The sequence below is a fragment of the Thunnus maccoyii genome, chromosome 16 (genome assembly GCF_910596095.1).
Source record: "Thunnus maccoyii chromosome 16, fThuMac1.1, whole genome shotgun sequence".
In the NCBI taxonomy this organism is placed as follows: Eukaryota; Metazoa; Chordata; class Actinopteri; order Scombriformes; family Scombridae; genus Thunnus; species Thunnus maccoyii.
Window position 1 is genome coordinate 20,973 of NC_056548.1, and position 26,423 is coordinate 47,395.

Genomic DNA, 26,423 nt, shown 5'->3' on the forward strand with positions numbered 1-26,423 from the left:
GTGTGGAGGGGGGGGGAGGGGAGGGGGGGTCCAGCTGTAAATAATTCAAAATAAAAGACTTTTATGTATTTTGTGTGTTGAGTCAGTTTAGTGTTTATTTAAATGTTTGTGCTTTAATCGACCTCATTGGTTTAACAGAGGCAACAGTTACACAGCTAATTAACATCTGCAGTCTCTGAGCAGGAAGATATAAAAACACAATACAATAGTAATAATACAACATACAAAATATAATATCATACTCTCCATGTTGACAGTTGGTTCCATTCAAACATCTGTGATCACGTCACTGGTTTGTTTTAAAGATACTGAAGTTTGTGCTTCCTCTCATACGGGAGGAAATGAGTTCCACTTATCTGCTGCTCCGACTGAATTTAGCTAAAAACATTCCTGTGATGATTTACAGCAGCTTTCACTCTGGAGGTCCAGATAGCTGCACTTGTAATAAACTCAGTTTTATTTATAAAGCACCAAATCACAACAGGACACTTCTCACACAGAGCATCTAGACTGAACTCTTTAATCTACAGAGACCCAACATTCCTCCATCAGCAGGAAGAAGAAGAACTCTCCTTTAACGGGAAGAAACCTCCAGCAGAACCCGACTCTAGGTGGCGCCGTCTGCCTCGACCGGTTGGGTTGAGAGAGAAAGAAGGAGACACAGAGAAGCAGAATGATAGAAATATGACTAATAATAATAATAATAGTTGTGGGTGTCAAGCAGGACTACAGGGGTCCATGGAAGCCCACCGTCCATAACTAGGGGGTCCATGACCCTGAGAAGCAAAGTTAGTGACGTGCATTGATGTTACATGAATGCATACAGATGGAGAGGAGGAGGAGGAGAGAGGAGCTCAGTGCATCATGGGAAGTCCCCCAGCAGTCTAGGCCTATAGCAGCATAACTAAGGGCTGATCCAAGGCGAGCCTGGTCGGCCCTAACTATAAGCTTTATCAAAAAGGAAAGTTTGAAGCCTACTCTTAAACATAGAGAGGGTGTCTGCACCCCGGACCCAATCTGGAAGATGGTTCCATAGAAGAGGAGCCTGATAGCTGAAGGCTCTGCCTCCCATTCTACTTTTAAACACTGTAGGGACCACCAGTAAGCTGCATACTGGGAGCACAGTGTTCTAGTGGGATAATACGGTATTATGAGCTCTTCAAGATATGATGGTGTCTGACCATTAAGGTCTTTGTAAGTTAGGAGAAGGATTTTAAATTCTATTCTAGATTTTACAGGAAGCCGATGCAGTGAAGCTCCTCAGTGATCCATAAAAATAATAAAAGACTTTAGTGATTCAGGCTGATCAATCATCCTCCCACAGTCACCAGTTCTTTATCGATAATGCTTATTGGTTCCTTTCATTAGACTCAAGATTCATTTATCATCATTTTACAACACGTTTGTATAACGAAGTGTAGTTTATCACAAAAACAGAAAAAAACCCTAAAAAATTGTTTTTTTTGTTTTGTTTTAATTATTTAAAAAAAATCTCTTCTGGAAAAGATCAGAATTGATTTTGTAGTTGATATAAAACTAATGATTGTTTCAGTAACGTTTACACAATAAGCAAAAATCCCCAAAACAAAGTGGTGACATCACAGTGACATCACAGTGACATCACAGTTTATACGACTGTGATGTCACTGTGATGTCATGTCATGATGTAATCCCCCACCATGCTGCAGCAGCTTTCAGAAAAGGCACATTTTACTAAAATAATTTAATATTTAATAAATTTCAAAAACATGTGAAGGACTTTTGGCGTGTTTGGATGTTCTGCGGTCTCGCCCTACCCCCTCTGTGATGTCACTGTGATGTCACGGCAGGTGTGATTGGTCAGACACAGTGACACGTGAGCAGGTCTCTGTGTGAGCTAGTCAGGACTCGGACTCTGTGATCGGTCAGCCTGTGTAGGTCAGAGGTCAGCCGCAACAGACGAGGACTCGGCTCGTAGACGACCCAGCTCGGGTCGCTCGGGTCGGGTCTGTAGTACGAGTCCAGAACCTCCAGCGTGTCCAGGCGCTGCAGCTGCTGCAGCTGCAGGAAGTCCTCGTCCGACACGTGATTATGTCTGAAACGACACTGAAGTCAGTACAGCGGGTCACCGGTTTTAACATTTCTGGTCTCCATGGCAACCTGCCACACATTTCAGCAGAGTCACAGCAAAACAAAAGTAACTGTCACAGATCAAAGGTCATCACCTGATCCGGAGCGTCCTCAGGTGAGGGAACAGCTGTGGGAGGAGCCTGACCAGGCTGGAGGAGGAGCTCCAGGGCTCCAAGTGCAGATGCTCCATGTGAGGAGCTCTCGCCGAAACCACCTGCAGGTCTTCAGGCTGCATGTCGACACACAGCGTCAGGCTGACCAGTGAAGACGGCAGGAAGTCGACGTACGCTGCCAGAGGGTGGCCTCCTATTGGACAGACAGAGTGAGGTCATCATGACATCATTGCACGTCAGCATGTAGAGAATCAGTCACAGTAGACTTCAGGTTAGTAGAGTTCAGTAGAGTCACCGTGCACATTGAGGCTGCGCAGATGCGGCAGCATTGTCAGCCATGTTTGCAGGTGACAGGTGGGTCCGGGGACAGAGTACAGGTGGAAGACTGACAGGCTGCGGAGGCGGGACAAAGGCTGCAGAACTTCCTGCGTCACCATGGCGTCGTAGTTCAACAACTGCAGGTCAGACAGCTGCAGACCGCCGTCGCCTGAGGCAAGAAAAACACACCGTTTATTTATATGAGTGACGGCAGGTAACCTGAGGACACGTGTGGTTTGTGTCTCAGGTGTGTTTACCTGTCAGGTGGGCGGGGCTGAAGAAGTCATGAGACAGCGTCCTGTAGGTGATCATGGTCCAGGACAGGCGTTTGAGCTCCGTCAGGTGCGTCAGGACACCGCTGAGTGTCGGGACACTCAGACTGCCGTCGTGGTGCAGCAGCAGCGAGGTGAGACGAGTCAGCTGACTGATGGTGGCCACCAGGTGAGAGGCGGGACAGGTGAGCTGCACGTTACAGATACTGAGCTGTGTCAGCTGATGACTCAGAGGAAGCAGGAAGTCCAGGCTCTTCAGAGGTGTGTAGCAGGACGTGATGGACAGGTGTTGCAGTTGGTGGAACAGTTTCAGTTCGTCCACGCCTCCGTCTCTCCAGTCATCCAATCGCAGTGCGCCGAGGGCGGGAAGCCATGTGGAAAGGTGCTTCAGGTGTTTCCTCTTACCTGAACGCACTGCTACACTGCCCACGTTCCTCTGAGCCAGGCTGCGCCAGAAGGGTTGGTTGTAGCGGGAGAAGTGTCGCAACACGATGCTGAAGCCTCGCCACAGGGGGCGGGACTTATCCAACAGGTGTTTGAAGTGTGAACAGGTGCAGCGAACACTCAGTTTGTCTCTCCAGGACAGGAAGCTGAACACCTGCAGCCACAGCTCGGCAGGAAGCTGCAGTGCCGACAGCGTCATGACCACACAGAACAGCTGATCCTATAAATTATTAATTATTACTGCTGTCGAGCAGCGGACCTCCGTCGCTCTTCTTCTTCTTCTTCTTCTGCTGCTGCTTCCTCCTGCGTCACTGAGCTGAGACGGAGCAGAGGATGAGACTGAGCAGGAAGAGGTCTCACTCTGAGCTCAGAAGGTGAAACAGACACTAAAAGTAAATACTAAATAAAAACGAGTTCACAAAACGAGTCGAAGGATCCTGAATGTGCTGATGACGTCACAGACTCTGACGTATTTTAGTCCTGCAGAGAAAGTTTATCATCAGCGCGACGTCTCACTCTCACCTGTTTCTGCTCTCCAACAGCAGACAGAGTGAGACCTCTTCACCAAATAAGATCTGGTCACTGTGCTGACGTCACTGTCAGTAAATTATATAATGACAGTTTAATAAATTATCTTTGCTTGTCAGACAATTAACAGGGCTGATAAAACAAATACTCTGTTAGCAGTATGAGATCAACATGTCACCTTAGTAAAAGTGTTCAAACGGGTCGCCAACAACTTAGTATTAAACCCAAAACTCAAAGAAATACAGCTGGTAGAGTCCAGTGTGAAGAGGTTTACTGTGCATAAAGAGATGCAGAACAGACCGAGTCGGCCTTTTGTCCCGGGACAAAGAAAAACCTGATGCAAAATCATAAAACCTCATATTTTATACTTTTCATAACTCCTCCTATTGTGCAGCTTAGTTTCAAGTCTACGCCTCATTTTTAGTGAAATTCAACCATCTGGTCATTATTTCTGAGTTCATAGGTGATAATACAAGTGTGACTTATCTTAGAAATTACTGCCTCAGCATCTTTCACCTTTTCTCACAGTAAATATATATATATATATATATATATATATATATATATATATATAACTGGATAAACTTCTTTATTTTTACTGAAAACTAATTATTATTATTATTATTATTATTATTATTATGCATTCATGTAACATCAATGCATGTCACTAACTTTGCTTCTTCCACAGAGTTTTTGTGCTTTCTCATCTTGCAGGAACCCTCTGGGTTCTGGGCCGAGCCGTCGCGGTCCTTCACAGTCCTGATGGCGTCCTTCCCTGTCTGTTGATGCTTATGCTTGTTGTTGTTGTGATTGTTGCTCTATTGCCCCCACCCCCCACCCTTTCCCTCTCTCTTTCTCTCTCTCAACCCAACTGGTCAAAGCAGATGGCGCCCACCAAGAGCCGGGTTCTGCTTGAGGTTTCTACCCGTTAAAGGGGAGTTTTTCCTGCTGCTGCTCATGGGGGAATTGTTGGGTCTCTGTAAATTAAAGAGTTCTGTCTTGACCTGCTCGATGTGAAAAGTGTCCTGAGATGACTTCTGTTGTGATGTGGCGCAATATAAATAAAAATTGATTGATTGATTGATTGATTATTATTATTATTATTATTCTAGTCTTATACAGACTGTTTTGCATTCACACTTTTAGTGAATCTAAATATTTCTTGTATAAGTATAAAGTAGCAGTTGTAGCCACATCAGTGACTATTAGTATTAGTTACATTGTGACGTCACAGAGTGAAGGTGACCTGATCGATCAGCAGGCGGCGCTGGCACGCTGCTGCTCAACAGAAGAAGAAGAAACCCGGAAGTGGCGGGTGCTCGGCAGCGTGAGTCCGGAGGATTTATTTACCAGATGGAAGGTGAGTAAATGTCTGCAGACTGATCAGATGATGGAGTATTGATCCACAGCTCAGTCTGTTGAATCAGCGGATCGATAGTTTTATCAATGTGAGAATAAAAACTGCACGAGACTCGGCGCGTTAAAAAAAAAAACAACCTTCAATCACCTGATGTATCGATCCGACAGCTGATTGGATTCTTCTGGTTTGTGTCCAAACGTTCGGACTCACGTGCTGGTTTTTATTCAGTTAATCAATAAACTGACAGTTTGACTCTACGTTCATATTTACAGAATTTACATCCATATTTAATTATTGATTATTATTCCAACAGAGCTTTTATTAGTGTGATGAAGTACTCAGATAATTTACTGCAGTAAAAGTACCAGAAATACTCCATCACAAGTAAAAGTACATATATAATAATAATAATAATAAGTATTATGAGCTTGATGTAGTTAAAGTATTGCAGTAAAAGTACATAAGTATTATGAGCTTGATGTAGTTAAAGTATTGCAGTAAAAGTACATAAGTATTATGAGCTTGATGTAGTTAAAGTATTGCAGTAAAAGTACATAAGTATTATGAGCTTGATGTAGTTAAAGTATTGCAGTAAAAGTACATAAGTATTATGAGCTTGATGTAGTTAAAGTATTGCAGTAAAAGTACATAAGTACTATGAGCTTGATGTAGTTAAAGTATTGCAGTAAAAGTACATAAGTATTATGAGCTTGATGTAGTTAAAGTATTGCAGTAAAAGTACATAAGTATTATGAGCTTGATGTAGTTAAAGTATTGCAGTAAAAGTAGTGGTTTGGTCCCTCTGACTGATATATTATTATATATGACATCATTAGATTATTAATAGTGAAGCATCAGTGTGTGAGTGTAACAAGGATCTTCTCTGACAACATAAACACAGTTTTACAATAATCACAGTTTACACGCCCTCGTTAAGTGTCTTTAATATAGCTGATAATGGTGATGGCCTGCAGTCTCTGCGTTGTGCGGTGATGATGGTGAACTAACGGCTGACAGTCAGTAGTCTCTGCGTTGTGCGGTGATGATGGTGAACTAACTGGTGACAGCCTGCGGTCTCTGCGTTGTGTGGTGATGATGGTGAACTAACTGGTGACAGCCTGCGGTCTCTGTGTTGTGTGGTGATGATGGTGAACTAACTGGTGACAGCCTGCGGTCTCTGCGTTGTGTGGTGATGATGGTGAACTAACGGCTGACAGTCAGTAGTCGACTCCAATGAAGACGCACAGACAGCTATTGTGAAAACATCAGTGTACGCTGATGAAACACGTCCGTTTCTGTCCACAATAAAAAAACATAAGAAGATGGATCAGTGAGTGCTGGTGTTTTGTTTTGTTTTGTTTTGTTTGTTTCATCTTTACCACAACCATGCACTCAAATGCACCCAAATAGATTTATGATTTTATGGGGGATTTATGAATTATTATTATTGCACAACTCCAACATGAAATTATTCATCCAGTGTCATAACTCATATTAGAGAAGGTATAATAATAAGGAAATAGTCCTTGTTGGACACGCAAGAGAGGTCAATCGAAATTATGATTGTTATTAATCTTAATTATGATTTTGCAAGGGTATAAAGTCTTTCAAGGTTAAGTGAATGAGATTCAAGCAGAAGAAAACACAAACAAGTTCACTTTATATACATACACATTTATTACTAATACTACAAGTACTAAACACTACAACGTTTTAAACGAGACAAGAGGAAAAGGGAAACTGGTGCACAAAGCTGTGGCTGGTGAATGATTGTAATGCATGATGCAGAGTTATCTATTGTGTAGTTGGTATGAGAGACCTGATAAACAGATGAGATGACTGTTACCTGAGAAGCAGCGAGTCAAATCAACGGTACAACAGCTTAGTTCTGAATCACCAACTGAAATTACAAATCATGTTGCACCAGGGTTTAAGCACGTTGATGAAGGTTTTGTATGAATACTTGTTTGCTCTCTGGGGCGGCTTCTTGTGGAGAATGGAGTCTGATGTGCTGGGGTGAGGAGCTGGAGTCTGGATCTTGTAATGATGAGTGAGTCGGCCGGTCCGGACTTGTAAAGTTCCCATTGGGAGAGAGCTCCTGGTTTATGCTCTCATGCCCCCCTAGGCTTGATCCTCAACTCATGACTCCAGATTCTTGAGGTTTCACCTCCTGTTGCTCTGAGTCACATCTTCAAAATAGCAAAATGCAAACTTTCCACCAGCATGGCAGAAACCAAGAAGACAAAGATAAAAGCAAGTAGAAACCAGCAGCCAGCCTGGAAAACCAGCCAGCAACCATCAAAAAACAGCAGCCAAAAACCAGTGTGGAGTCTCAGATAAGACATTTTTTTACAGTTTCAGTCTGTCCGCCCAGAAGATGCAACCTGGCCAATCCCAGGGGTCTCAGAGTTCTGGGGGAGCAAAGTCAGTCGCCTCCTGTCCACAGACAGGCGGGTTCAGTTCCTGAATACGGTTACTCCATTAATCAAAGTATTTACAATTTAACAATTTGATGATTCCTAATTTTGCATTCTCGATAGTAGATTCGATGTTCTGAGAGTGAAACAGGCAGAACGGTATGAACATGATGTTAGTGTTATCAAGGATGATGGAATTATCTTTGTGGTACTTTTCTTTGCTTTAAAGGCAGTGAAATAAGAGTCTAAATAAAGTATATAACACATTGTGATACACACACACACACACATACTAACATACAATATTAGTTGTCCTTAGACAAAATCTAAAACTACATTTGTACTTCCATGAGTTTTACAGTCCTCTGTTCTCCTTGATCTGGCAGTGAACGGCAGGGGTCCATGTCTCTGAGTGTCTATATGTCACTGCAGCAATGGCATATTGTGCATCATGTCTTGTGACTTATGCTGGTTTATCCGGTGATCAGTTCTTGTGTTGGTTATTCACAGTGGGATTAAAGTTGGTGGCAGCTCGTGTCAGTGTGTGATTGGCTCTTAGAGGTGAGTTATGATAACCAGTGGTGGGGTCGTTTATCCAAATGGTTTTATCATTTCATACTGGGGTGTGAGTTGGTCTTCCCATCTTGCTGCTCTTGTAGCTTGAAGGATCAAAGGTGATTTGGGTCAGTGGTCTGGTTTGGTGACCCTGCAGGAGATGAGGGTTCCTTATCTGATCCTTTCTGTTTGCAGGAGGTTGTTTAGATGATCAGTGAGAAGTTTCACTTATATATTATTGGCCAGCATTTCTGGGGGGTTGTTGAAAGAGCTGGTTGTTGCTTGAGGTTTGTGATGTCTGCCTTCAAAACATGCAGGGACTTTACCCTAAAGACTCACTGGTTTCATCTTTAACAATGTGTTGTATTTTAAAAGCTTGTTATATTATCCATTGTGTCAAATCTGCATCTGAAAAGTAACTAAAGCTGTCAAATAAATGTAGTGGAGTAGAAAGTACAATATTTCCCTCTGAAATGTAGAAAGTAGCATCACATGGAAATACTCAAGTAAAGTACAAGTACCTCTAAACTGTACTGAAGTACAGTACTTGAATAAATGTACTTAGTTACTTTCCAGCGCTGATTTTAACAGAGTCGCTACAGCAGATCAATAAACTGATGCCGTCGTTGTCTCCTGCTGAAGTGGCCCTCTGATTGGGTTAGAGGAGGATTTAAAAGTGCATCATGTCTCCTGTTTGAAAGCTTTGTGACTCTGCAGGTAAACTCTGACTGTGTCTACACCCAGGCCCGTCAGGTGACATCACAGTGACCTCATCAAACAGGAAGTGCTCAGCTGTCACAGGAAGTGCACGAAAGATCAAAGACAATGCCGCTGACTGGCACAACCTGCTGCTGCGCTGGGAGAAACTCAGTGACGAAGGCTTCACCATCGCAGGAAACATCGTCAACCTGCGGCTGAGCAGGTCAGGATTCACTTTAGTTTATTCTACATTCGTCTATTTTCACAGGTAATTAAACACAAACAACATATTAATGGAGAAAATCTGTGACATTAAAATCACACAACATGGTGAACATTGTACCTGCTAACGTTATCATGGTGAGCTTGTTAGCATGCTGGTGTTAGCATTCAGCTCAAAGCCTCACAGAGCTGCTAGTGTAGCATTTTAGCGGTAAACACTGGTTTTCCTCTCCTTCAGTTCTCAGAGCGAACAGCAGCAGCAGGTGGATGAACCTCTTTCGCCTCCATCAGCTCCATCACAGCCAGCAGGTGGAGCTGCAGAGCTGCAGGACGAATGCTGCAAACTGCAGGATGTCTTCAACAAAATGGTGGCGCTTCATTTTGCTTTGTGTCAGATACAGAAAGACATCACATTCACCAACAAAACACAAACATACGTTATCTTTTAGTGACTTATGCAACTTTACTAAGTTCTCCAAATATTGTTCCTGTTTATTATCCCTTCACTCTGATTTACACATTAATATTGTATTTTTCCACCTTCAGACCTCTGTACAGTGTTAACCTCTTTGGTCTAAAATCATCAGCTTAATAGATCAGTTCATATAAAGACAGAGAGATGTTTAAGGTGGAAAAAGATTACTTTTTTGCTTTAACTTATCATTATGAAGTAAATGTTGATTGCACAGTGTAATGGCTATAGAATAATGACACCATCTGTGTTTAGATTGGTTCCCTATAAGCCTCGTTTTCTCAATGACATACTGTCTCCGGGTTAGGGTTAGGGTTAGAGGAGGAGCATGAAGGCTCGATTTACAATCGAAGTGCATCAACCGCTGTGCAACCAAAAGAGGAAGAAGACAGCACTGATGGAAAGCCGTTTAACATTTAATCGAACCACACTCCTATCTGTAATTACATTTTAGGTATCCATAATGGCAATTAGAGATATACGCAGTAACATTCTTACTAGTAGATGTTTTATTTCAAGATATCTAAAGCTTCATTTCTATGGGGCCAGAATAGTGACAGTTACATTTTGGCGTTGAAAACAAAACCTGAAGTGAAGAAAGAAACTTTGGCACAGAAACACCTGCAGGAGAAAACGTTATATTGGCTCCTAACCTTAAAACACAGGCATTAAACATTATCTCATTTATTGATAGTTTTGCATTATGATGTTTTTCATTGTCAATGTTCAGATTTTTTCTTCATGTCTGTGTTTTTTTGACAGTGACTGGTTTTTTCAGTGTCACTGGTTTCCAGTTTTAACTTTCTGTCAGTGTCTTTGTGTAGAGAGGAGGGCCCCTGCTGGGCCTACATTACCCAGCATGCCTCGCGGTCCAACAAAGATATCTGATGGCGATGGCATTATGCTGGAGGTTTTGAGCCAGACTATTGTAATGTTTTCTGTTAATATGTCACTTAATTAAGTTTTAATATGTTTTCAGGTGACAAAGTAACATTTAGATTCCCAACATGTTGTAGGAATGTTTGCACTCAAATATTTTTATGAGTTTAGGGGGAATTATGAATTAGAGGTGAGTTATGATGACCAGTGGTGGGGTCGTTTATCCAAATGGTTTTATCAGTTCGTACTGGGATGTGAGTTGGTCTTCCCGTCTTGCTGCTCTTGTAGCTTGAAGGATTAAAGGTGGTTTGGGTCAGTGGTCTGGTTTGGTGACCCTGCAGGAGATGAGGGTTCCTTATCTGATCCTTTCTGTTTGCAGGAGGTTGTTTAGATGGTCTGGTTCTGGCTCTCACTTTATTGGCCAGCGTTCCTGGGGGGTTGAAGAAAGAGCTGGTCTGTTGTTTGAGGTTTGTGCTGTCTTCTTTGAAACATGCAGGGACTTTATCCTACAATGTGGTCAGTTTATCTCAGTAACTCCAGTCTGTAAACCTGCTGGGATGTTTGGGAGCCGCTGGCCAGGTGAGAGCAGCCGCTCATCTCAGCCGCTAGCAGCCCGACTCCTGAGATGATCGGCAGCTCAACATGTGGTCGTCCCGGGAGGAGATGATCCATGAACTGATCTGCAGCTGATTCACCTCCAACGTCTCCGCAGCATTTTGATATATGATATAATTCCTTTTGGAAGATAAATGTTGGTCTCAGATGAAATTGTGCAACTGCAGCTGCAACATTAGTTTGTCTGAATGTAAAGTGAAGCTTCATGTTTTTACAGAACAGCAGCGCTGCCTCTGGAGCTCCACATGTACACACATATATACATGGATTAACATGAACACATCAGACTGAACAACATAATTTACTGCATCTCTCTGTGGGAGGTAGAAGGAATTATAATTATGGATATTCACAATATTTATACAGATGTTCACTATTGTATTTTTCCCAGTAAAGTATCCATGAGTGTAGGAGTTGTCTTTCTCCACTTTAATATTGGAGGACGGGTCATGTCCTGTTAATATACAGCAGTAAATACAGGATACTATAAAGAGTATGCGGTGTGGAACTAAAAACTGGTCATCGTCTCAGGTCATCGTGGTGATGAAGATGGAGCGTCTGATGGCATCACAGCGAGGAGTTCTGGATCTGGAGGAGTTTCAGTTTGGACCTGAAGGCAGGAAGGTTCCTCTATTTCACAGCTGGACCACCAAACAGTTCGGTGAGTCGACCTCCGGAGCGGCATCTTCATGTTTCAGAGGACTCGTCTGATGTTTGTCTTCATGTTTCAGAGGACTCGTCTGATGTTTGTCTTCATGTTTCAGAGGACTCGTCTCGCGTCTTGTTGGACGCCTTCCGTCAGGAGCTGCAGCTGAAGCAGACCATCCTGCAGGAACTCGCCCACACTGTGACCTCTGACCTCTGCATGGTCTACCTGTCCTGCTGGCTGCACCAGCCCTTCATCCCCCCCCAGACCAGAATGACGCTGGAGGCTCTGCTGCTGGAGACTGGACACCGCCCGCTCTGATGTCATCCTCTAGAGTCATGTGATCAGCGCCGGGGTCGTCTCTGAGTCCAGTACCGAGAGATGTGGGATGTGTTAGCCTAGCTTAGCACAAAGACTGGAAGCAGATTGAAATGTTAATTGAACAGGTGCAGAAACAGAAACGGGCTCAAGTCTTGAGGCAGTAGGTGATGATCAGCTGACGTCCACCACAGCGTCACAGCTGGATTCTCTATCGACACTTTGGGTCATTTAGAGCAGATTCTGTAAAACCAGAAACAACAGTGGACTACTAACATATACAGCTACTACTATAATGAACCATGTTTGTGTTTCCTTGCAACAGAAGTATTGATACGTATTGATACTCTTGTGTTCGCCGCACTGAATGTCTTCATGGCAGACTGGAAGGTACGTGTGTGCATTAATTTACCTTCTGGAAACCTTTGTTGTGAAGTCATTGATCGGAGCTCAGTGTTGAGTTTGTCACATCAGTTTATTGGAGGAACATGAAATGTGTTTAATGCATTCAGCACTTGAACGATCAACATGACAAATCAATAAAGTTCGATTTCCTCCAAACTGTTTTCCTGTTTTCCTCACATTCATTTTCCAAACGAGTACAAACATCTGAGTTTACGTTTGGAAAACATTTTGCTGTGAAGTTTTATAAAAAGTAATAAAATAGTGCAACTTTTTTTAAACTTTGTTTTTCATATTTATCTACATATGAACAGCCGACTAATCAGTTTCTATTTTTAAATGAACGACGAATCCAAATGTGGAAACATTGGAAAAAAACAAGTTTACAAATGTACAATCAACACTCCTGATTCCTTAAAAACCAGCAGGAAGGATCAGGTTCCTCTGATGACATCATGATGACATCATCACAGGTAAGAGCTGAATGAACCAAACAGCGACCTGAACTGACACGCTGTCCGCCGCCGCCGAGCACCGGAGCCCGGAGGGGACACTTTCAGCGTCTTCGTTACAAACTGATTATCTCGTCATCTCGATAACAAATGAGGCTCATATTTATTTAATCTGCTGTCATGAGATCAGGACTTATTGATCAGGTCATCTGCAGTTTATGGTTGATCAGGACTTTAATTGATCACCGGATGGTGGTGTGATACGATGATCTCAGGGTAACAGTCTTAAAAAAATAAATATGAGCACCACAAAATAAAATGATAAAATGAGAATTTATCAAGAAAATTAGAAACTTAAATCATGAGGAGACAAAAACTCGACTCGCTCTGGTTTCTGAACAGAGTTTTAACCCTAAAACCGTTGGAAGAAAAAGTTCAGGAGTCTTTTAGAAGATCTTCAGTGTGTTTTTGAACAGGAAGTTTAGTTTGACACGTCGCAGATCCAGGTGATGTTGAAAGGATACCTGAAACAACAAACTGACTCTCTGGAGACCTGCGCGCCCCCTACAGACCGCTGGGTTCATGACACCCACAGTAACAATGTCCAGTTTGTCCTGAGGGGGGCGCCGCAGGCAAGTTCATCCTCTGAGGGTCCAGACATGACAAAGTCTCCAGATAGACCGACCAATCGGTGTGTTTAAACTCCGCCCCCGTCAGGACAGAACGACAGGTGTGTTTAAACTCCGCCCCCGTCAGGACAGAGTCAGACAGGTGCTCGTTGACTTGTTTGTTAAGAATTCTGTGGGTCCAGGTGTTTGTCAGTCCAGGTGTTTGTCAGTCCAGGTGTTTGCACGTACAGATGTTGATCTGACTGATCTCCCTGTGGGTGTGATGCGGTTCAGGTCATGTTCCGGTGCAACTCAGTTCGGATCAGTCTGGATTCTGGACAGGATTTTGTTGGCCCCGTCTGACGCCTCGATGCCCAGCAGGGCCTGAACCGCTTCCAGGGGAACCCCCTCTGGGGTCTGGATGTGCATGGTGGTCCCATCCGGCCCGTTGACAATGACGATCCGGTCTGATCCGGGCTCCGCCAGCTGGACCGTCAGACCCTCGGTTTGTATGTAGATCTCCTGGCCCTCCTGCAGTTCTTTGGTGCTGGACTCAGACTGGTGTTGAGGGGACGCCAGAATCTGGGAGCCTGACTCAGGTGTCAGAGTGGACCTGGACTCAGGCGTCAGGGTGGACCTGGACTCAGGCGTCAGGGTGGACCTGGACTCAAGACGTGGACCCAGAGCCTTCTCCAGCTCCTTCATCTGGGCTGCGATGTCACTGGTGCTCAAGACCTGGTCCTGCCCTGCTGGCAGAGAGTCCACCTGAGTGTCAGTTTGCAGAGGCCCCGCCCCCTGGTTCTCACCAGGGGTCACCTCCATGGGCGTGGCAGGGGGCAGGGCCTGGGGGGAGGTCGTTGCACATGTGGGGCCAGAGGACCTGGGGGACCAGAAAACACACCCAAACCTCAGTAAACCTGAATGGACCAATCAGCTTTGTACACCTGGTCCAGGTGTGACACTGATTAACTACCTCCGACATAAATATACCTCATAAATACCTGCAGGTGAGTCAGAGACACCAAAGGAAAACTAGGATTCCACCTGTACATTCAAAGGACTGAGCTCAGGGGGCGGGGTCAGCTCACCTGGGGGCAGGATCAGCGGTGGTGGACAGCAGTTTGGATCCAGATGGAATCACAAGAGGAGACACTGAAACCGAGCAGGACTTCAGAGTGGAGCTCACAGAGGTCACAGGGGTTATGGAGGTCACAGAGGTCACAGAGGTCACAGGAATCGTGGAGGTCATAGGGGTCGCAGAAGTCACGGAGGTCACAGGGGGCACGGAGGTCACTGCACTCCCAACGTGAAAAAAAATTTGGGAAGATGAAAAAAGTACAACAGTTTCAATCTGTAGCACAGCGTAGTACATAGATGTAGTACAAGTGTAGTACAGCATAGTACTGGTGTAGTGCAGCATAGTACTGGTGTAGTACAGCATAGTACTGGTGTAGTACAGCATGGTACTGGTGTAGTACACCTGTACTACAGCATAGTACATAGGTGTAGTACAAGTGTAGTACAGCATAGTACTGGTGTAGTACAGCATGGTACTGGTGTAGTACACCTGTACTACAGCATAGTACATAGGTGTAGTACTGGTGTAGTACAGCATAGTACTGGTGTAGTACAGCATAGTACTGGTGTAGTACAGCATGGTACTGGTGTAGTACAGCATAGTACTGGTGTAGTGCAGCATAGTACTGGTGTAGTATAGCATAGTACTGGTGTAGTACAGCATAGTACTGGTGTAGTACAGCATAGTGCTGGTGTAGTACAGCATAGTACTGGTGTAGTACAGCATAGTGCTGGTGTAGTACAGCATAGTACTGGTGTAGTACAGCATAGTACTGGTGTAGTACACCTGTACTACAGCATAGTACATAGGTGTAGTACTGGTGTAGTACAGCATAGTACTGGTGTAGTACAGCATAGTACTGGTGTAGTACAGCATGGTACTGGTGTAGTACACCTGTACTACAGCATAGTACATAGGTGTAGTACTGGTGTAGTACAGCATGGTACTGGTGTAGTACAGCATAGTACTGGTGTAGTACAGCATAGTACTGGTGTAGTACAGCATGGTACTGGTGTAGTACAGCATAGTACTGGTGTAGTGCAGCATAGTACTGGTGTAGTATAGCATAGTACTGGTGTAGTACAGCATAGTACTGGTGTAGTACAGCATAGTGCTGGTGTAGTACAGCATAGTACTGGTGTAGTACAGCATAGTGCTGGTGTAGTACAGCATAGTACTGGTGTAGCAGTAGTACCTGTTCGGTGCAGCTCGATGCCATTCTGCTGAACGGGGACGCTGTTCTCCATCTTGAATCTCTTGGACGGCGGCAGCATCTTGGAATTCTGGGAAACAGAGTTTGATTGAATCACAGTGAATCTGGATCAGGTGCGCACCTGCTGGATCAGGTGCCAGAGTCCCGGGCTGCAGTCGAAAACTACGTCCTATCACGTTTTTCTAACCACTATCGCCTGACCTCGATGTGAAAGAGGATTCATAAGGACTTCAAAGACAACCGACCGCACGCACACGGAGCTACGTATCGATGCGACGGCGGACGCAGGACCGCCGCGGTGAAACTACAGTGTTCTGAACTCTTAGATACTTCAGTATCAGTACAGTCAGGCTTTGGGGGGGCCAGCAGGTACGGGGTATATATAAAATGAAACACACATAGCTGGATAAATAACGTAGGCTAATATAATACTTTGTTTTATTGCAGATTTACACGTGGTGTGAACGTTTATACAGAGAAACAGTTTGTAATAAAGCAGCATGTTTTGGGGTTGAAGCCCTGAATGATCGACACCACAGCTTGTGTAGACGTGAGTGAACCTGAGTAGATCAGAGATCTGTGCGTGGCGTACGAAGAATAGAGAGCAGACCTGAATCTACGGGACGTGTGGTCACGAGCTGCTGTTGGTTCACTGTTGGACATGAACACGTTTTCTGTAAATGGTTCACATGCAGTTGATTTAACACTGAATATTGAGGGAAACAAATTATCTTTCTTTCAGCTTTGGGGGGAATCTGATTTTGTGTCATTTACAAATACTGGGGGGGACAAAACTCTATGTTTCATATATTGGGGGGAGCGTGACCCCCCGTCCCCCATGGCGATTATGCGCTTGTGGTGAAAAACAAGGTTGGAATTGAGTTTAAAAAAGGAAGATATGCTACCAGCCACAAAGCTGAAACAAAAGTGTCACATTGAGAGTTATTGCTCTCGCTCGCCCTCCTGAATCCCAACTATTGTATGAAAATAAGAGTTAAATGTATGCAAGAACATGTTAGGCCTAAAAATCTACTACTGCACATATCATTTTGTTTGAGTTGGTGAATGGTACGTCGCTTGGTCGCTTTAAATACCGCTGCTGCAAGGAATTGTGGGATAGAATTATCTCCTCTCCTTTCATAAAGGATGGTCAGGTGTATCGATGCTAAAGGAAATTAGAAAGGAAGCATTGAAACACTTTTTCTTTAGCATTTATAGAATTCGATCAGCTCTTATCATCGCTGCCACTTTCATTTCACTCACTTAGGACTATTCGACCGCAGCCCTGATTTATATCCGAGTACTTCAAGTAACACATCCAGGTTTCTAAAACCAGGATCTGTTACCCAACCTGGAACCGGATTCAAACTGGATCCAGCCCCTAGGACCCGACCTGTGGGTTTACCTCCATGTATCGGACGTTCTTATTGGTTAGACTAGTGCTGTGAGACACTCCAGGAACCACTTTCATCCTGTTCACCTCGTCCAGGATCCCCAGAGACCTGGCAACCTGGAACACAGTGCAGCACAGGACAGTAAGTTACAGGACAGGACAGTAAATTGCAGGACAGGACAGTAACTTACAGGACAGGACAGTAAGTTACGGCGCAGGACAGTAACTTACAGGACAGGACAGTAAGTTACAGCACAGGACAGTAAGTTACCGCACAGGACAGTAAGTTACAGGACAGGACAATAAGGTACCGCACAGGACAGTAAGTTACAGGACAGGACAGTAAGTTACAGGACAGGACAGTAAGTTACGGCGCAGGACAGTAAGTTACCGCACAGGACAGTAAGTTACAGGACAGGACAGTAAGTTACGGCGCAGGACAGTAAGTTACCGCACAGGACAGTAAGTTACAGGACAGGACAGTAAGGTACCGCACAGGACAGTAAGTTACAGGACAGGACAGTAAGGTACCGCACAGGACAGTAAGTTACAGGACAGGACAGTAAGTTACAGGACAGGACAGTAAGTTACGGCGCAGGACAGTAACTTACAGGACAGGACAGTAAGTTACAGCACAGGACAGTAAGTTACAGCACAGGACAGTAAGTTACCGCACAGGACAGTAAGTTACAGGACAGGACAGTAAGTTACCGCACAGGACAGTAAGTTACAGGACAGGACAGTAAGTTACGGCGCAGGACAGTAAGTTACCGCACAGGACAGTAAGTTACAGGACAGGACAGTAAGGTACCGCACAGGACAGTAAGTTACAGGACAGGACAGTAAGGTACCGCACAGGACAGTAAGTTACAGGACAGGACAGTAAGTTACAGGACAGGACAGTAAGTTACGGCGCAGGACAGTAAGTTACAGGACAGGACAGTAAATTACGGCGCAGGACAGTAAGTTACAGGACAGGACAGTAAGTTACAGGACAGGACAGTAAGTTACAGGACAGTAAGTTACAGGACAGGACAGCAGATTACACCACTAAATACAAACTCCAACAGAAGGTTTCAGAGTAAAGCAGCTCACAATAGAAACATGGTGGAATTCAGTAAAACCCAGTAGAAGCCCTCACCTCGATGTTTCTGACCTCCAGTGGCGTGGCTCCACCCTGCGGGCTGATGATGTAATCCTGAGCGGCCTGTCTCACCTGAGCCTGCAGGGACTCAAACTCACGGTAAATATCTGGAAAACGAGTGCGAGCCGGACCGCCACGCTCCACCTGAAACAGCCAGACGACACGATGCAGTGAAACACACCTGATGAGAGAAATACACCAGTACAAGACCGAAGGACCGAAGCTTTGCAGTGGGGGGGTCCAATAGTAGCGATAGGTGAGGAGAGCGGAGAGAGAGAAAGAGGGAGAGACAATGGAGGCAGCGTGGGAGAGCAAGTCACAACAGGTGCCTCCTCCTCCTCCTGCTCCTCCTCCTCTTCTCCGCTCAGCTGGACGTCTCAGTGTCACTTGTGCTGCCAGTATTTTGTTGGCCTGCATCCAGCTGCTGCTGACACTGAGGCAGCCAGCAGAGCAGAGAGGAGGAGGAGGAGGAGGAGGAGGAGGAGGAGGAGGAGGAGGAGGAGGAGGAGGCACCTGCTGTTGACTTGCTCTCCCCACCCAACATATATATACACACACACACACACACACACACACACACACACTCACACACACAGACGGGCAACAGATTACAGTAAAAACCTGGTCCAGGTCTGAATGCTGGACCCCTGCAGTGAGGGGGTCTGGGGGCTCTGTTATGCTGGCATGGTTTGGGTCCACTTGTCCCCTTAGAGGGAAGAGTCACTGCTAATCAATACAGAGTAGTTGTGAGTGATCAGCTTTATCCTGATGGGAGTGATCACATTACGACCTTCACAGTCACCTGATCTCAACCCAGCTGACGTGTTAGACAGCGCTCTGCATCATCATCATCATCATCATCACAACACCACATGAGGAAGATCTTTATGAATGATGATGTTATTGATTCTTAAGTCTGTGAACTTTACTGGAGGGATGAACAGAGCCAGCAGATCCCCTCACTGCTCACACATACACACACACACACACACACACACACACACACACACACACACACACACACACACACATTTTGAATACCATGGCAAAAAAGCCCTCAGTACAGCCCTGGTGTGTATATATCAGTGTGTATATATCAGTGTGTATATATTAGTGTGCATATATCAGTGTGTATATATTAGTGTGTATATATTAGTGTATATATATTAGTGTGTATATATCAGTGTATATATATCAGTGTGTATATATTAGTGTGTATATATTAGTGTGTATATATCAGTGTGTATATATCAGTGTGTATATATTAGTGTGTATATGTCAGTGTGTATATATTAGTGTGTATATATTAGTGTGTATATATTAGTGTGTATATATCAGTGTGTATATATTAGTGTGTATATATTAGTGTGTATATATTAGTGTGTATATATTAGTGTGTATATATCAGTGTGTATATATTAGTGTGTATATATCAGTGTATATATTAGTGTGTATATATTAGTGTGTATATATCAGTGTATATATATCAGTGTATATATTAGTGTATATATATTAGTGTGTATATATTAGTGTGTATATATCAGTGTATATATTAGTGTATATATATCAGTGTGTTTATATTAGTGTGTATATATCAGTGTGTATATATCAGTGTGTATATATCAGTGTATATATTAGTGTGTATATATTAGTGTGTATATATTAGTGTGTATATATCAGTGTATATATTAGTGTATATATATCAGTGTATATATTAGTGTGTATATATTAGTGTGTATATATCAGTGTATATATTAGTGTATATATATCAGTGTATATATTAGTGTGTATATATCAGTGTATATATTAGTGTATATATATCAGTGTATATATTAGTGTGTATATATCAGTGTATATATTAGTGTGTATATATTAGTGTGTATATATTAGTGTGTATATATCAGTGTATATATATCAGTGTGTATATATCAGTGTGTATATATCAGTGTGTATATATCAGTGTATATATTAGTGTATATATCAGTGTATATATTAGTGTGTATATATTAGTGTGTATATATTAGTGTATATATATCGGTGTGTATATATCGGTGTGTATATATTAGTGTGTATATATTAGTGTGTATATATCAGTGTATATATTAGTGTATATATATCAGTGTGTATATATTAGTGTGTATATATCAGTGTATATATTAGTGTATATATATCAGTGTATATATTAGTGTGTATATATCAGTGTATATATTAGTGTATATATATCAGTGTATATATTAGTGTATATATATCAGTGTATATATTAGTGTGTATATATTAGTGTGTATATATTAGTGTGTATATATTAGTGTGTATATATCAGTGTGTATATATCAGTGTGTATATATCAGTGTGTATATCAGTGTGTATATATCAGTGTGTATATATCAGTGTGTATATATCAGTGTATATATTAGTGTGTATATATCAGTGTGTATATATCAGTGTGTATATATCAGTGTATATATTAGTGTGTATATATCAGTGTATATATTAGTGTGTATATATTAGTGTGTATATATTAGTGTGTATATATCAGTGTATATATATCAGTGTGTATATATCAGTGTGTATATTAGTGTGTATATATCAGTGTATATATTAGTGTGTATATATTAGTGTGTATATATTAGTGTGTATATATCAGTGTATATATATCAGTGTGTATATATCAGTGTATATATATCAGTGTGTATATATCAGTGTGTATATATCAGTGTATATATTAGTGTGTATATATCAGTGTATATATTAGTGTATATATATCAGTGTGTATATATTAGTGTGTATATATTAGTGTGTATATATTAGTGTATATATATCAGTGTGTATATATCGGTGTGTATATATTAGTGTGTATATATTAGTGTGTATATATCAGTGTATATATTAGTGTATATATATCAGTGTGTATATATTAGTGACTATATATCAGTGTATATATTAGTGTATATATATCAGTGTATATATTAGTGTGTATATATTAGTGTGTATATATCAGTGTATATATTAGTGTATATATTAGTGTGTATATATTAGTGTGTATATATCAGTGTATATATTAGTGTATATATATCAGTGTGTATATATTAGTGTGTATATATCAGTGTATATATATCAGTGTGTTTATATCAGTGTGTATATATTAGTGTGTATATATCAGTGTATATATATCAGTGTGTATATATCAGTGTATATATTAGTGTGTATATATCAGTGTATATATTAGTGTATATATATCAGTGTGTATATATTAGTGTGTATATATTAGTGTGTATATATTAGTGTATATATATCAGTGTGTATATATCGGTGTGTATATATTAGTGTGTATATATTAGTGTGTATATATCAGTGTATATATTAGTGTATATATATCAGTGTGTATATATTAGTGTGTATATATCAGTGTATATATTAGTGTATATATATCAGTGTGTATATATTAGTGTATATATATCAGTGTGTATATATTAGTGTGTATATATCAGTGTATATATTAGTGTATATATATCAGTGTGTATATATCAGTGTGTATATATCAGTGTGTATATATTAGTGTGTATATATCAGTGTATATATTAGTGTGTATATATCAGTGTGTATATATTAGTGTGTATATATCAGTGTATATATTAGTGTGTATATATCAGTGTGTATATATCAGTGTGTATATATCAGTGTGTATATATTAGTGTGTATATATCAGTGTGTATATATAGGGTGTATATATTAGTGTATATATATTAGTGTATATATATTAGTGTGTATATATTAGTGTATATATTAGTGTGTATATATATTAGTGTGTATATATCAGTGTGTATATATTAGTGTGTATATATATTAGTGTGTATATATTAGTGTGTATATATTAGTGTGTATATATCAGTGTGTATATATCAGTGTGTATATATTAGTGTATATATATTAGTGTATATATGTTAGTGTGTATATATCAGTGTGTATATATCAGTGTGTATATATTAGTGTGTATATATCAGTGTGTATATATCAGTGTGTATATATTAGTGTGTATATATCAGTGTGTATATATCAGTGTGTATATATCAGTGTATATATATCAGTGTGTATATATCAGTGTGTATATATCAGTGTGTATATATCAGTGTGTATATATTAGTGTGTATATATCAGTGTGTATATATCAGTGTGTATATATTAGTGTGTATATATTTTTAAACATTATATGAATGTACATGTAGAGTACATGCAGTACAGGTATGAGTACCTTGGCCAGCAGCAGCTCCCACAGACTCAACACTTTAGTCAAACGAGGAAGAACGATGTCCATCAGTTCCTCGTCCTCACACTGCTCCACCAGCTGTAAACAATGCACGGTCGTCATGGCAACACATCACATATCTGTATTCACTTCGTTTCATGGTGTCATAAAACCTTTACTTTGAAAGTTTGTGTCATTACCTCCTGCAGTCGTTCCCGTCTCCTCTCTGCCTGCTGCTCTGCTGTTGCCATGGTGACACTAAGTTTCGGAGGTCGGCCGCGACGGCCCCGCCTGCTGACGAGGCCTACCGTCACCTGAGTGAGATCAGATTAACCAATTATTTACCAGAGTGCTGGTCATGAAGAAGAACAGCAGATGGAAATGTGACGTTTCTACAGACACAAATTAAAGAAGACGAAGATATCGCCGAGGCAACCGCCGAGTCGACCGGCGAGTCGACCAGGGCGAGTCGACCAGGGCGAGTCTGAGACGGACGCAGGAAGAGAGCATGTCAGGTGCCGACGTTATCTTCTGCCTTCTGCTTAAAAGTGAAACTTACAGACTCTTAACACGATGTAACGTTCGTCTGTCTGCGTTATTACATCACTCTGATCCTTTTAGTCACTTTTAGTGAACGTACTTTGATCCCGTTTCACGGCTCTCGCTCAACACTGGAACCAGTTCTTAGTCACTTGGACCCGAAATAATGGAAATAAGGTCCAAGTTTCCCTTGAATGGTTTAAATTTAAAGTTTATTGTGTTTTTCACAAATTCCAGTTCAAAGTTAACAAACCTTCGGAGGTGGTCCCAGTGGTCGGCCCCGCCCCCTGCCCCGCCCCCTGCCCCGTCCGCGTCCTCGTGGCCGGCCGGGGCCCCGGTGATGGAGGCCCCTGAGTCCTACAGCTGCAGCTGGGCCCCCCTCCACCTAATCAATCAATCAGTCGATCAGTACACACAACAGTGATTAGTTAGTAAATCATCTGTAATTAATCAATAAGAGAAGTTGTTGTTAACCAGCCAGTAATCAATCAATCAATCAATATAAATCATGCAGTAATTAACTTGATAAACCAGACAGCAAACAGCTCCCAGTGTTCCCAGTGTTCCCAGTTATCGGCTGATGTTTTGTATTGAAAACCTTCACTTGTTGATTCAGATCAATACAATCACTGATCAATACGATAATCGGTTGAAAGTCATTGGTCCTGATTTTTGCTCTAATTGGTGGATTGGTCACTTACTCTGTTTGTTGCCGTGGCAACAGGTTTGTCTTCCTTCTTCTTCTCCTCCTCCTCGTCTTTGACGCCTGCTGACGCAGCCGCTGTCGGCTCCTGTGATTGGCTGTTGTCTCTGAGGGGGTGTGGCGTGTTGCCGGGCGGGTCTGGCTCTCCGTGGGTCGGATTCAGTTTGTAGTGGCGGTTCAGGCCTCCGGGGCCGATGTAGGCCTTGTCACAGGTCTGGCAGCAGTGGGACCGTGACTTGTGGCTGTAGGTGAGCGAGGGGGAGGTTCCGGGGGCGGAGCCGTCCTTCCTCCCGCCCTCGCCCTCCTCCTCCTCCACGCTCATGTCGGAGTAGTCGTCTGAGTCGGACTGATGGCTGTCGGCCAGGTCCTCCGTCTTGATGAACTTGTAGTCTTTGGCTTTGTACTTCGGTGGTCTTGAGACCCGACCGGATCTGGTCTGGACTTTGACCGCCTTCTTTTCTCTCTTCTTCAGCTTCTTTCCCCTCTCTTTTTCTTTCTCTTTATCCCTCCCTGCTGGGGGCGGGGCTACAGGGGGCGGGGCCCCTGTGGGGGGGCGGGCAGCAGCGGTTGTGGTGTTCTGTGCCGGGACCGCTGTGATGGTGGCAGCTGGTTTAATGGGGCCCTTACTGGCAGCCACCGTCATGCCGTTAGTGGGGGTTTTAATTAGCGGGAAGCTAACAGTTTTAACGGAGGAGGGGGGCGGGGATTTAACTGTGGAAGTGGGCGGAGTCTTAATAGCAGAAGGACTCTGGACTCTGATAGGGGAGGATGCGGGTTTCTGACCCACAGCTGAAGCGGCACTGGCTGATGTTGTCTGGCCCGTCAGCTTGTGGACCAATGGGAGCAGAGATCCGACCACGGGGGCGGGGCTCTGCAGGAGCAGCTGGATGTGCGGGTCGCCGGGACTCTGCTGTAGAAAGAACTGCTGGCCCTGCTGACCAACCACAGGCTGGATGTGAATGATCTGAGCGCTGTTCAGGCTGCCGTTGGTCGACAGCTTCACCTGTGGCTGATTGACACTCAAACTCTTCTGCTGGGGGGCAGCACCAGGCTTCACTTCCTGTTTGGGAGGAATCTGGATCTGGATCCTGACTGGTTCTGACTGTGGACAGAAAAACCGGAAACCACATAAGAAGTCAGAGAGATCAAACCTGACAAACAGCTGCTTCATGACTATATCGGTCTAAATCATTCAGTAATAATCAATAATTATGGACGATACAACGCTGGTTCTTCAAAAACTATCTATCTCACCTTCTTCTGGACCACCTGGACCGAGCCGCTGGTCTGCATGGCGACCTGCTGGGCTGCAGTCTTCAGCTGCTGCGAGGCGTTGTTCTGGGAGGAGGTCTTCAGGCTCTGCTGAGGTACCTGGATGTGGACCTGCTGCTGGGGGGGCTGGACCTGCTGCTGGGACTTGGTGACCTGGTTGATGACCTGCTGCAACTGGCTGGGGTCCAGAGCCGCGTTGTGGACCGGGATGGTTTTTACAACCTGGCTCTGCTGGAGCAGCTGCGCGGCCTCGGTGTCAGAGACCTGGACGATCTGCTGCTTGGTGAGCTGGTCCAGCAGAGCCTGCTGTTCCTCGGCCGTCAGCCCGGAGCTCTCCAGCAGGCTGCCGTCCGGCTGCACGTAGATGATGGTGGTGTTGACCAGGTCCGGGCTCAGGCCTGTGAACTCTGTGCCCAGCAGGATGCTCTGTTCCCCCGGGCAGCTCTGGAGGAAGTCCGCCAACTGAGCTCCGGACCCTGCCGGTAAACTGTCCCCGGGCTGGGAGCACTGAGCTCCGGGCACTGCCTGTAAGCTCTCCCCGGGCTGAGTGCACTGTGTGGCGGGGGCTGACGGTAGACTGTCCCCGGACTGGGAGCACTGGGCGGCGGCGGCGGCTGACGGTAGACTGTCCCCGGGCTGGGAGCACGGGGCGGCGGGGGCTGACGGCACACTGTTCCCGGGCTGGGAGCACGGGGCGGCGGGGGACCGAGCCGCGGCCCCCGGCGGCTCCGCTGCTGTTATTGTCCTGCTCGGACCGCTGTCCTCCTCGTTGTCCGCCATTTTGGCTGCGAGGCTAACTATTAGCTTAGCTCAGACTGGGGGCCAGTCGGTGGATCAAATCAATCTGATCGGAGATCGATATCACCGGATAAAACACGTTCCTGTAAGATTAGTGTGTGCTGGTGAATAAAACGCACCGCTGCGGTGAATGACCGCATTAACGGGAGCGGTGATAACGGGAGCGGGTAACGGTTAGCCTAGCTTAGCCCTCACTCATCGGGAGCGCGGACTCCCCGGACCGGATCCACCGGACCGGGTTCAGTTTTACAAAGTAAATATTCTGATATATATTATTTTTTCACAAACAGATTTTATATTAAAACTAATTGAAACTTTACACACGAAGTTAATTTCTGTAAAGAAAAATTCACATTTGGATTAAAATGCTTTTCAAACGGTGTGAAGTGTTTTATTAACGTCACATGAAAGTTGCAGTGAACATTTCATTTTCCATTAAAATAAACTAATGTTTAGGATAGTAGTCCAACTGTTATCTTCGTCTAAAATCTATTTAACATCTCAACAAAAACGTATTTGGTAAACGGACTGTGCTTATTTACCAGCTGTCTACACATGGATGTATTATAAGAGCTATTATAATATCTTATATCTTATATCATCTTATATC

The 26,423-nt window shown here is 43.5% G+C and overlaps 3 protein-coding genes across 8 annotated transcripts; 1 reads left to right on the forward strand and 2 right to left on the reverse strand.

The window, feature by feature from the left end:
* Positions 1 to 74: 74 nt before the first annotated feature.
* Positions 75 to 4,309, reverse strand: im:7136021. 3 transcript variants are annotated; one of them, XM_042388516.1, is made up of 5 exons: positions 2,798 to 4,308; positions 2,518 to 2,709; positions 2,205 to 2,415; positions 1,797 to 2,074; positions 75 to 621 (listed from the first exon to the last, which is right to left on the reverse strand). In XM_042388516.1, exons 1-4 carry the CDS (start codon positions 3,453 to 3,455, stop codon positions 1,840 to 1,842), a joined length of 1,296 nt encoding a protein of 431 aa, XP_042244450.1. In that variant the 5' UTR covers positions 3,456 to 4,308; the 3' UTR covers positions 75 to 621; positions 1,797 to 1,839. The 3 variants fall into 3 exon arrangements, with proteins under 3 accessions (XP_042244450.1, XP_042244451.1, XP_042244449.1); XM_042388517.1 differs by lacking the exon at positions 75 to 621 and having other exon boundaries at positions 1,715 to 2,085; positions 2,798 to 4,309; XM_042388515.1 differs by lacking the exon at positions 75 to 621 and having other exon boundaries at positions 1,715 to 2,074; positions 2,798 to 4,307.
* A 745-nt stretch (positions 4,310 to 5,054) lies between these two features.
* LOC121880693 (cyclin-dependent kinase 2 interacting protein) lies at positions 5,055 to 12,528 on the forward strand. 2 transcript variants are annotated; one of them, XM_042388137.1, is made up of 5 exons: positions 5,055 to 5,144; positions 8,861 to 9,038; positions 9,276 to 9,405; positions 11,535 to 11,664; positions 11,768 to 12,528. In XM_042388137.1, the coding sequence occupies exons 1-5, from the start codon at positions 5,138 to 5,140 to the stop codon at positions 11,968 to 11,970; spliced, it is 648 nt and encodes a 215-aa protein (XP_042244071.1). In that variant the 5' UTR covers positions 5,055 to 5,137; the 3' UTR covers positions 11,971 to 12,528. The 2 variants fall into 2 exon arrangements, with proteins under 2 accessions (XP_042244071.1, XP_042244072.1); XM_042388138.1 differs by lacking the exon at positions 5,055 to 5,144 and adding an exon at positions 10,768 to 10,855 and having other exon boundaries at positions 8,947 to 9,038.
* Positions 12,424 to 26,423, reverse strand: znf839 (zinc finger protein 839). 3 transcript variants are annotated; one of them, XM_042388134.1, is made up of 10 exons: positions 24,998 to 26,423; positions 23,742 to 24,845; positions 23,294 to 23,425; positions 22,701 to 22,814; positions 22,507 to 22,599; positions 18,255 to 18,401; positions 17,126 to 17,230; positions 15,703 to 15,790; positions 14,518 to 14,731; positions 12,424 to 14,309 (listed from the first exon to the last, which is right to left on the reverse strand). In XM_042388134.1, exons 1-10 carry the CDS (start codon positions 25,793 to 25,795, stop codon positions 13,742 to 13,744), a joined length of 3,363 nt encoding a protein of 1,120 aa, XP_042244068.1. In that variant the 5' UTR covers positions 25,796 to 26,423; the 3' UTR covers positions 12,424 to 13,741. The 3 variants fall into 3 exon arrangements, with proteins under 3 accessions (XP_042244068.1, XP_042244069.1, XP_042244070.1); XM_042388135.1 differs by having other exon boundaries at positions 14,518 to 14,722; positions 24,998 to 26,422; XM_042388136.1 differs by lacking the exon at positions 23,294 to 23,425.

What these genes read in the sequence shown, in the direction of transcription:
- im:7136021 (XM_042388516.1), bottom strand. Translation starts at nt 3,455, where the DNA reads ATGACGCTGTCGGCACTGCAGCTTCCTGCCGAGCTGTGGCTGCAGGTG. An exon ending in CAGCCCCGCCCACCTGACAG is followed by an intron (nt 2,710 to 2,797) that starts GTAAACACACCT and finishes TTCTTGCCTCAG; the next exon opens with GCGACGGCGGTCTGCAGCTG. An exon ending in GCGCAGCCTCAATGTGCACG is followed by an intron (nt 2,416 to 2,517) that starts GTGACTCTACTG and finishes TCTGTCCAATAG; the next exon opens with GAGGCCACCCTCTGGCAGCG.
- LOC121880693 (XM_042388137.1), top strand. An exon ending in GTCAACCTGCGGCTGAGCAG is followed by an intron (nt 9,039 to 9,275) that starts GTCAGGATTCAC and finishes CCTCTCCTTCAG; the next exon opens with TTCTCAGAGCGAACAGCAGC. An exon ending in CTGGACCACCAAACAGTTCG is followed by an intron (nt 11,665 to 11,767) that starts GTGAGTCGACCT and finishes TTCATGTTTCAG; the next exon opens with AGGACTCGTCTCGCGTCTTG.
- znf839 (XM_042388134.1), bottom strand. Translation starts at nt 25,795, where the DNA reads ATGGCGGACAACGAGGAGGACAGCGGTCCGAGCAGGACAATAACAGCA. An exon ending in TTGCCACGGCAACAAACAGA is followed by an intron (nt 23,426 to 23,741) that starts GTAAGTGACCAA and finishes TTGATTGATTAG; the next exon opens with GTGGAGGGGGGCCCAGCTGC. An exon ending in TGGAGGTCAGAAACATCGAG is followed by an intron (nt 17,231 to 18,254) that starts GTGAGGGCTTCT and finishes ACTGTGTTCCAG; the next exon opens with GTTGCCAGGTCTCTGGGGAT.